Raw genomic sequence first — 11,583 nt, forward strand, 5'->3', positions numbered from 1 at the left:
TGACAAAACACTTCATGAAACAGCAAAAAGACCAAAATCTCATAGAAAATGAGCGTTTCCGACTCTTACTTTGCACCATTTCTGTCCAATAGCTTATATACACACTTAATATCCAGATCTCACTAATGTTATTTTGATAAATTGATAATTTCTATGATCATTATATTGATGTCAGCGGTAGATGAGTTTATGTTAATGAGCCAGAGAGACTCCGCCCTCCTCAGAAAACACTAGAAACTCCCAGAAGATCCGCAGAAACACATCTATCCCACATTAAGACTAACATCTGCACATATAACCTCATATAAACGCGGACACAAACACAAATATATATGTGAAAGTCTGCTGATGAAGCGGCTAGTCTCATTGTTCCGACGCATGTGGCGCACAAAGCCCGAATAAAGCGTGAATATCGCCGCAGAATCACACAGAATGACTTTAACAGATACACGAGTCTGTCCACAGCGACTCTCACTCATTATAAACTCATTCAACTAGGATTTAAACACGTTACTGCTCACCATGATGATGCTAGGATGTGTTGAGGAGAAGAGCACGCCACCGGAAGAACGGACTGGGGAACAGCCCTACAGATCAACTGCTTCCTGTCAGAGAACACGTTATATAGTAAAAGTCCCTTTATTTGATTTCACTAGACTAGAATGAGCGATCGTTTAACATCTGAATTGGTAATACATAATTACTTTATAATAACAATAGCTTTCAATAATAACCATACTTTCAAGATTGCGGAACTTTACTAAAATTTGCGCACTTTGGAGTCCCGTGACTTTTATCTGACGTTACGCATTAGACGAACAAATGCGGAATTACGCATTTACGCATTAATTTTATTTTGTTGTAGCAACCAAAAGATTTGTATATTTAATAAAACAGTATCATCATTTGAACTACAATGTCACAATTTGGAAACAATATGTTTTTATCGTAATATTTTCATAATTTCAAAATTTCAATCTATTCTCACACCATTTGTGACGGTTATATATATATTAGTGCTGTTGTCAAACGATTCAAATCACATCCAAAATATTTTATTTATTTATTTATTTTTTTTTACATAATATATGTGTGTCAAAAGTTTGGACACACTTGACTTCATTTTTTATTTGGGTCAAATAATAGTTATTAAAAAAACAATGCAATATATTTTTTATTTTTATTTCATTTTATTTTATTTTTAAATACAAATTGTGTCAAGGAATGACTCTCAGTGTGTTTTTAAGAAAAACATTAGTTTCCATGGGGAAATAAAAAATATAAATAAAATCAATCAATAAATATATTTTATTTGTTATTTTTTACCCAATTAATATTTGACAAAAAAAAATAAAATAAAATAAAAATAATAAACAAAAACATTAAGTTAAGTGTGTCCAAACTTTTGACTGTTAGTGTATATGTACATGTTCATATATTAAAAATATTTATAAATAATATCAATTATATGAATTTAAATATATACATGTAAATATTTTTAAAACATACACTATATTTTATACATAACTATACACAATATACACATATATTATGTAAAAAAAAAAAAAACTTATTTTGGATGTGATGTTATTTTGGAGCACTATATATACATACAAACAAATATAAATATATAAAATGTAATAATAAATATATACAATTCTAATAAATATAAATAATAATGACGTTGGCTAAATTTGCCACACTGCTTACACAAAATAACAAATAGTTGTTTTTTAATCATCTTTTTCTATTTTGTTTGAGGTTTATTCAGTGGTTATTTCGTAAAAAAGTCCAAAATTGTACAAAAATTAACCATGGTTTTATTATAGTAAAAGAGTAGTAACCATGTTTTTTTTACCATATAGATTAGCATTTGTATAACAATTATGTATATATAAACACACACACACAGACACACATGCATGTATATATTTAAGAAAAGCTTGTTTATATATTCAACATATTTATAAATAATATCAATTATTTAATATATAAATAAATATTAAAAAATATACATATAAATATATACATTTAAATATTTTGAAAATAAACACTGTGTGTGTGTATTAATAAATACATAAACATACACAATATACACATATATTTAAAAAAAATAAATATAAAAATATAAAATAATGTATTTATATACTGCTCAAAAAATAAAGGGAACACTTAACCAACACAATGTACACGATAGTGTTCCCTTTAATTTTTGAGCAGTATATATACACAAATATAAAAATATAAATAACATAGTAATAAATATATAACATTCTAATGACACTACATGGTTTTTGGTTTTATTTGCAGTAAAACCGTGGTTAATTTCCGTAAGACTCATAGCTCCTGTAATATTTACTTTGAGGTTATTGATTAACATTTGTGAAAGTGAAACAACAGATGTCTGTATTTTGTAGCCTACACAGTAATAGTGAGTGTGTAGTGGATGTTCTGGCAGCTGCACCTCATTACCCACAATGCAGCGGCGCAGGTGGCGGTTTCACCTGTCGGACCAGGTTGTTGAGGAAGGTGTGAGCGTGCAGAGAGCAGTGGAGTGATCAGAGCTGAGATGAGCCGCTGAAGCATGGGCTCCTGCTGGACTGACTCATGGAGCCACAGAATCCTCAAGACGACTCCTTCGACTTCCTCTTCAAGATCATCCTCATCGGAGACTCCAACGTGGGCAAGACCTGTCTAGTGCAGAGCTTCAAGACGGGGCTGTTCTTCAAGACGCAGCAGAACACCATCGGCGTGGACTTCACCGTCCGCACGCTCGACATCGACGGCCGCAGAGTGAAGGTCAGAGGTCACTGGGGTTTAATCTGGGGCAGAAGCGCTCTTGTTCATCTGATGTTTGTGTGTATATTTTAGCTTTATTCTCCTACAGCACGTGCCGCTCTTAACCTGAACCGGTTCCAGCAGCTGAACCGGTCTGACAGGTCTGTCTTCTAGACGCTCATACAGGAAGTGCTGATCCTCATACACACAAGCTGCTTCCTGCATCACAGATAAACATGTCTGTGTTTGTTTATGTGTGTTTGTGGAGAGAGTCGAATCTACATGAACAAGACTAACTTCTGACAGTTTAACATTTGTTTGGTTAGAGAACTCTGCACTTAAAAGTTCAGTGTGCAGAAAGACACCTGTTTTCCTTCACAGATCAAATCAGGCTGTGTTTAAAACAGCACACTGCATACTACTCATACTACGGCTGCAGTATGCTGTATGTTAGCTGTGCACATAGGAGACCTGGATGACTTGACCTATCATTTCCTGTGTAAGGAATGAACAGGAAGTGATGCTTCTCTTTATGAAACTGAAAAAATGTCATGTTTTTATACAAGTTTGTTATGTAGAAAGTAAGATTTAAGTATCATTTGATGACAGCTTACCATACTACTGTTTCAAGTGTTTATGGGGGAATAATGCAGGTTTCAAATATGCATATACTGTGTATGGAGATTGTAGTACACTGTAAAGTGTTCAACAGGCAGTGTATAGTGTTCAGTATGTAGTGTACAGTTTTTAACAGGAAATGGTCTGTGTTAGTATGCAGTGTTTAGTGTTTGGTATGCAGTGTACCGTGTTCACTATGCAGTGTTCAATAGGCAGTATGCAGTGTACAGTGTTTAGTATGCAGTGTACATTTTTTCAACTGGCAATTTTTTACTGTTCAGTAGACAGTGTAGTGTTCAGTATGTAGTGTACATCGTTCAGTAGGCAGTATTCAGTGTTTAGTGTTCAGTAGCCAGTGTAGTGTTCAGTATGTAGTGTACATCGTTCAGTAGGCAGTATTCTAGGGTTGGGCATCTAAGGTATAATGCCGATCCGATACGCATCTCGATACAAAGTATCCGATCCGATATATTAACGATACATTTGTGACATATTGCGATGCAATACGATACGATTCACACCCATATCACGATACGATGCGATAATTCAGCACTAACTAATTAGATCAAGTTTATGTGATGATGTGAAAGAGGATACGGTGCCAGTGAATCAGTTTGATTATTTATTAACCAAGTAAAACTAAGACTTTTTGATTATGTATATATATATATATATATATATATATATATATATATATATATATATATATATATATATTAGTGGTGGGCCGTTATCGGCGTTAACGTGCTGCGTTAACGTGAAACTCTTATCGTGCGATAAAAAAAAATATCGCCGTTAATCTATTCTCAAATTTGAGTTGGGAGCTGTGTCTAAACTACGCAAGCTATGATGACTTTCACCTTGATAGTTTAACGCGGATGTATACCGAAGACTATAGAATATGGTCGCGAGTTTAAGTCTCCTCCGTCAAAACACAGACGGGATCGCCGTCGTCCTCCATTCATAAAAACCGAATCTACTATAGCGAAATGCCACGTAAATTCGTCGTTTTTTGGATTCATAAATCAAATCTTGGTCTGTCACTTAATTCAAATCGCGATATGGACTAGTGTATGTGAAAACTGAAATGCAAAAAGACCGTTTTAATATGAATCCGTTTGCCTAGCTGTACGTATGCATGGCGGAGACAAGCTTTTACTACACGCATACTGAAACACACGTGACGCTCCCGGTAATTTTGGCATTTTCATCTCACATGAACAGATAAACTCAATCTCCCAAACTGCTGTGAGTGTCACTTTTACCGTTTCATTTGAGAAAACTAGCATCATATCATACTGTATGACACAGAAACTTCACGGCAACCTGTCAAAATAAAAGTACGGTGTAACATGTAATGGGTTGGGTAGGTGTTGACGTTAAAAAAAAACACAATATGGGTAGAAAAAATAATTTCATTGTTAGTTAGTTAGTAAACACAAGTACATCTAATTGAACATAATTTATTTTCATCAACAAATTATCATAGAACAGCTTTTTGAGCTTTATGATCCATTCTCAAAGACTTACTTTTAGTCATTATATGGGAAGCACACATATTCTGAATGCCTTCAGCAGAATTCAAATTAGCCATTTTAATCTAGATTAATTCCAAGATTTAATCTAGATTAATCTAGATTAAAAAAATTAATCTATGCCCACCCCTAATATATATATTAGACAGATTTAAAGCTCCTGAATTCTTTAATACAGACATTCTAAACAACTACAGAGTACTTTTTCTAAAGTAAGTGAACCTGCCAAAGAGAACAACAGGGAGATGCCAAATACCACTCACTAAACCTGTCCATTTGAACTGGACTGACCGAATATCTACTGTTTGTATCCATCATAAAATGAACATACAAATGAAAAATACAGCAAATACATACTATATCTGTTGATGCTGGTGCTCATATGTGCATAAACACCACTGACCCTTACAAGATCCACCTCTATGGGTGAGCATCCATTATAAAACACCCACAAGACATTCATTTTGACAACTATGCAAATATTTTGAAATTTCACACAAAAATACTATGGATCAGAGCCCCGAAAGTATGACTAGTTTATGAATCAACAGCGGACTTATGCGTACCTAGAATCCGATATGCAAGAGTGTCATTGCTATTACTCTGATCGTCTTTACTTTCACATTAGTGCGAGGGTTTGTTTCATGCAGTCAAGAGATGAAGTAGAGACCCGTTTTTGCGCGGGGGTATAGGTTACTTTTATGTAGGCTTTTGCAGGTGGGAGTGGGACAAAATAACATACATTTCTGCAGGAGCGGGACAAAAAAATCAGTCCCTTGCAGGTCTCTGATGATGTTTGCGTGCCGCGTTTGAAAGTTTTGAGCCGCCGTTCAGTCTGTATGCGATGAGGCTTGCTGCGCCGAGTCCAAAGCAATCAATCACAGAACACGAAAGAGGCCGTGCTTTAAACCATTTTAGGATAAAATTTAAATTAATTTTAAGCCATCTCGCGGGCCACCGGTTGAGAATCCCTGCTCTATGTGACTTTCTGGACACGCCCCGCTCTCTGTAGTGTTGTGATAGGCTACATCATTCACGCAGCAGTGAAGGGAGACGTGCTTGCGAAACAGTTCAGAGGGGAGAAAACAATCTAACAATATCTTCCACTTTCTAAATAATAAAAGTGTTGTATGTCTACTAATAATTATAAAGAAATAAATCGGGATTTACCGATGCAGATATGTTAGAAACGATGCATCGCGATACAAATGCCAATTTGTATCCGATGCGCACTTTTTAAACCGATGCATCGCATCGTTAACGTTTTAAACCGATGCACCGAGTGAATCGGGGAATCTTCCCATCCCTACAGTATTCAGTGTTTAATGTTCAGTAGCCAGTGTAGTGTTCAGTATGCAGTGTACATCGCTCAACAGGCAGTATTCAGTGTTTAGTGTTCAGTAGCCAGTGTAGTGTTCAGTATGCAGTGTACATCGCTCAATAGGCAGTATTCAGTGTTTAGTGTTCAGTAGCCAGTGTAGTGTTCAGTATGTAGTGTACATCGTTCAGTAGGCAGTATTCAGTGTTTAGTGTTCAGTAGCCAGTGTAGTGTTCAGTATGCAGTGTACACTGTTCAGTAGGCAGTATTCAGTGTTTAGTGTTCAGTATGCAGTGTACACTGTTCAGTAGGCAGTATTCAGTGTTTAGTATTCAGTAGCCAGTGTAGTGTTCAGTATGCAGTATTCAGTGTTTAGTGTTCAGTAGCCAGTGTAGTGTTCAGTATGCAGTGTACACTGTTCAGTAGGCAGTATTCAGTGTTTAGTGTTCAGTAGCCAGTGTAGTGTTCAGTATGCAGTGTACACTGTTCAGTAGGCAGTATTCAGTGTTTAGTGTTCAGTATGCAGTGTACACTGTTCAGTAGGCAGTATTCAGTGTTTAGTATTCAGTAGCCAGTGTAGTGTTCAGTATGCAGTGTACAGTGTTTAGTGTTCAGTAGCCAGTGTAGTGTTCAGTATGTAGTGTACATCGTTCAGTAGGCAGTATTCAGTGTTTAGTGTTCAGTAGCCAGTGTAGTGTTCAGTATGCAGTGTACACTGTTCAGTAGGCAGTATTCAGTGTTTAGTGTTCAGTAGCCAGTGTAGTGTTCAGTATGCAGTGTACACTGTTCAGTAGGCAGTATTCAGTGTTTAGTGTTCAGTATGCAGTGTACACTGTTCAGTAGGCAGTATTCAGTGTTTAGTATTCAGTAGCCAGTGTAGTGTTCAGTATGCAGTGTACAGTGTTTAGTGTTCAGTAGCCAGTGTAGTGTTCAGTATGTAGTGTACATCGTTCAGTAGGCAGTATTCAGTGTTTAGTGTTCAGTAGCCAGTGTAGTGTTCAGTATGCAGTGTACAGTGTTTAATAGGCAGCATTCAGTGTTTAGTGTTCAGTAGCCAGTGTAGTGTTCAGTATGCAGTGTACACTGTTCAGTAGCCAGTATTCAGTGTTTAGTGTTCAGTATGCAGTGTACACTGTTCAGTAGGCAGTATTCAGTGTTTAGTATTCAGTAGCCAGTGTAGTGTTCAGTATGCAGTGTACAGTGTTTAGTGTTCAGTAGCCAGTGTAGTGTTCAGTATGTAGTGTACATCGTTCAGTAGGCAGTATTCAGTGTTTAGTGTTCAGTAGCCAGTGTAGTGTTCAGTATGCAGTGTACACTGTTCAGTAGGCAGTATTCAGTGTTTAGTGTTCAGTAGCCAGTGTAGTGTTCAGTATGCAGTGTACAGTGTTTAGTGTTCAGTAGCCAGTGTAGTGTTCAGTATGTAGTGTACATCGTTCAGTAGGCAGTATTCAGTGTTTAGTGTTCAGTAGCCAGTGTAGTGTTCAGTATGCAGTGTACACTGTTCAGTAGGCAGTATTCAGTGTTTAGTGTTCAGTAGCCAGTGTAGTGTTCAGTATGCAGTGCACATCGTTCAGTAGGCAGTATTCAGTGTTTAGTGTTCAGTAGCCAGTGTAGTGTTCAGTATGCAGTGTACACTGTTCAGTAGGCAGTATTCAGTGTTTAGTGTTCAGTAGCCAGTGTAGTGTTCAGTATGCAGTGTACATCGTTCAGTAGGCAGTATTCAGTGTTTAGTGTTCAGTAGCCAGTGTAGTGTTCAGTATGCAGTGTACACTGTTCAGTAGGCACTATTCAGTGTTTAGTATTCAGTAGTCAGTGTAGTGTTCAGTGGACAGTATGCAGTGCAGAATTAAGCCGTCTAGCACACAGTATGCAGTGCTCAAAATGCAGTGTTTAGTACGCAGTATAAAACGTAGTTTAATAGGCAGTATGCAGTGTAGAAATATATTGTTTAGTACACAGTATGCAGTGTACAGCATGCCGTATTTAGTACATGTAGTGTTCAGTATGCAGTGTAGTAGGCAGTATTCAGTTTTTAGTGTTCAGTAGCCAGTGTAGTGTTCAGTATGCAGTGTACATCGTTCAGTAGGCAGTATTCAGTGTTTAGTGTTCAGTAGCCAGTGTAGTGTTCAGTATGCAGTGTACAGTGTTTAGTGTTCAGTAGCCAGTGTAGTGTTCAGTATGCAGTGTACATCGTTCAGTAGGCAGTATTCAGTTTTTAGTGTTCAGTAGCCAGTGTAGTGTTCAGTATGCAGTGTACATCATTCAGTAGGCAGTATTCAGTGTTTAGTGTTCAGTAGCCAGTGTAGTGCTCAGTATGCAGTGTACAGTGTTTAGTGTTCAGTAGCCAGTGTAGTGTTCAGTACGTAGTGTACATCGTTCAGTAGGCAGTATTCAGTTTTTAGTGTTCAGTAGCCAGTGTAGTGTTCAGTATGCAGTGTACATCGTTCAGTAGGCAGTATTCAGTGTTTAGTGTTCAGTAGCCAGTGTACACTGTTCAGTAGGCAGTATTCAGTGTTTAGTATTCAGTAGCCAGTGTAGTGTTCAGTGGACAGTATGCAGTGCAGAATTAAGCCGTCTAACACACAGTATGCAGTGCTCAAAATGCAGTGTTTAGTACGCAGTATAAAACGTAGTGTTTAATAGGCAGTATGCAGTGTAGAAATATATTGTTTAGTACACAGTATGCAGTGTACAGCATGCCGTATTTAGTACATGTAGTGTTCAGTATGCAGTATACATCGTTCAGTAGGCAGTATTCAGTGTTTAGTGTTCAGTAGCCAGTGTAGTGTTCAGTATGTAGTGTACATCGTTCAGTAGGCAGCATTCAGTGTTTAATGTTCAGTAGCCAGTGTAGTGTTCAGTATGCAGTATACAGTGTTTAGTGTTCAGTAGCCAGTGTAGTGTTCAGTATGCAGTGTACAGTGTTTAGTGTTCAGTAGCCAGTGTAGTGTTCAGTATGCAGTGTACAGTGTTTAGTGTTCAGTAGCCAGTGTAGTGTTCAGTATGCAGTATACAGTGTTTAGTGTTCAGTAGCCAGTGTAGTGTTCAGTATGTAGTGTACATTGTTCAGTAGGCAGCATTCAGTGTTTAATGTTCAGTAGCCAGTGTAGTGTTCAGTATGCAGTGTACATCGTTCAGTAGGCAGTATTCAGTGTTTAGTGTTCAGTATGCAGTGTACAGTGTTTAATAGGCAGCATTCAGTGTTTAGTGTTCAGTAGACAGTGTAGTGTTCAGTATGCAGTGTACAGTGTTTAATAGGCAGCATTCAGTGTTTAGTGTTCAGTAGCCAGTGTAGTGTTCAGTATGCAGTGCACACTGTTCAGTAGGCAGTATTCAGTGTTTAGTATTCAGTAGCCAGTGTAGTGTTCAGTGGACAGTATGCAGTGCAGAATTAAGCCGTTTAGCACACAGTATGCAGTGCTCAAAATGCAGAGTTTAGTACGCAGTAAGAAACGTACAGTGTTTAATAGGGAGTATGCAGTGTAGAAATATATTGTTTAGTACGCAGTATGCAGTGTACAGCATGCCGTATTTAGTACATGTAGTGTTCAGTAGGCAGTATACAATTCTACACTGTAGTGTTTAGTACGCTGTGTTTAGTACACAGTATGAAATGTAGCGGAGTATGGAGTGTAGAATTATGCCATGTTTAGTACACAGCATGCAGTTTAGTACACAGTATGAAGGTAGTGTTCATTAAGCAATATGCAGTGTTCAGGATACCGTATACAGTGTACAGTATTTAATGTGTTCAGTAGGAAATTTGCAGTGTACAGTACGCAGTTTAGTATTCAGTATGAAATGTAGTGTTCAACAGGCAGTGTGCAGTGTTACTGTTTAGTATGCAGTATAATGTTTAGTATGCAGTGCATAGCGTGCAGTAGGCAGTATATAGTCCACACTGTACAATACGCAGTATTCAACAGGCAGTGTTCAGTGTTGAGTATGCAGTCAGCTGGTGCTGATCTCAGGTGTGTTTGGTTTCTATGACTCCAGTCTCAGAGGAGTTGCTCACGTGTGTGTGTGTGTGTGTGTGTGTGTGTAGATGCAGGTGTGGGACACGGCGGGACAGGAGCGTTTCCGCACCATCACACAGAGCTACTACCGCAGTGCTCACGGGGCCATGATCACCTACGACGTCACCCGCAGGGCCACCTTCGAGTCGGTGCACCGCTGGGTCCACGAGCTGCAGCGCTTCGGAGCCACCAATGTGCTGATGGCCCTCATAGGTAACACTCCCCCTCCTCACACTCTGACTCCAGCACCAGTCTGTTCCTGAAGCTCTGGCGTGTATTCCTCAGGTAACAAGCGAGACCTGGAGGCGGAGCGGGACGTGCCGTTCGCGGACGCCTGTGAGCTGGCGGAGGACAAGGGCATGATCGCGGCTCTGGAGACGTCGGCCTGCGAGGCGGGGAGCGTGGAGGAGGCGTTCGTCATGATGGCGCGTCAGCTGCTGCTGCAGAACGGCACCGGCGTCACGCGGGACGACGCACACGTGCTGCTGCGCACGAACTCACACGCCGTCGACAGCGAACACGCGCTCACAGAGTACAACGCTCACCACAAACAACAGTCCTGCCAGTGCTGAGCGCTACACCATCTGAGGGCCGTTCACTCACAACACTCTCTTTCATTGCAATGTGCTATATTTCCAGTCTCTGGTGTCTCTAGTCAAATTAATGCACAGCTTAGCTCCGCCCACATGTTTATATTAACCATATTTAAAAAGGTTTCGTTTCAATTAAAAAGTTGATCTTTTTACCCCATTACACAAACATCCTGAAGGAAGTCAGAATCCATCCTGACAGAAAAAGGTGGATAAAATGGATATTTCCGGTCTTTGATTCTGATTGGCTGAGCCACATTCGAAGCTGTTGTAAAATACACTACAAACACACAGCTTTGTTGGAACCACAACTGTTTCTGAGAAAAGAATACGGTATTTATTTATATCATTACACTTTGTTTGCTCAGTTTTATTTATATATTTTTATTTTGTGAAACCTACGTATATGGAACGACTGTTTTATAAAGGCAATAAGCCCCAAGAAGCCGTGGTTTACAGTGAATTTATAACAGCTAGGGCAGTTTTAAGAACACTTCTTAGCTATTATAAATTCACGGCTTCTTGCAGCTTCACTCTTCACTGTCAGACGGAGCTTTTGTTTACAGTAGCAGGTTGTCACGGCAACTGTTTTGTAGCTATAGATAGATAGCATATTGCTAGTATGATTAACATGTTGCTAGCGTGTTTCCAACATGGTTAGCATGTTACTAGCATGATTCAAGCATTATTATCAAACATGTTTCTAGGATGATTAGCAAGTTGCTAAC

The 11,583-nt window shown here is 38.7% G+C and overlaps 2 protein-coding genes across 2 annotated transcripts in view; one reads left to right on the forward strand and one right to left on the reverse strand.

The window, feature by feature from the left end:
* LOC141332929 (NACHT, LRR and PYD domains-containing protein 3-like) overlaps positions 1-11,583 on the reverse strand; it is a 443,961-nt gene that overhangs the window by 102,318 nt on the left and 330,060 nt on the right. The gene's annotated exons all lie outside the window — the stretch shown is intronic.
* LOC141333404 (ras-related protein Rab-19) lies at positions 2,450-11,326 on the forward strand. Its single transcript, XM_073838389.1, has 3 exons — positions 2,450-2,799; positions 10,295-10,478; positions 10,551-11,326. The coding sequence occupies exons 1-3, from the start codon at positions 2,608-2,610 to the stop codon at positions 10,835-10,837; spliced, it is 663 nt and encodes a 220-aa protein (XP_073694490.1). The 5' UTR covers positions 2,450-2,607; the 3' UTR covers positions 10,838-11,326.

This window comes from Garra rufa, chromosome 4, assembly GCF_049309525.1.
Source record: "Garra rufa chromosome 4, GarRuf1.0, whole genome shotgun sequence".
Classification (NCBI taxonomy): Eukaryota; Metazoa; Chordata; class Actinopteri; order Cypriniformes; family Cyprinidae; genus Garra; species Garra rufa.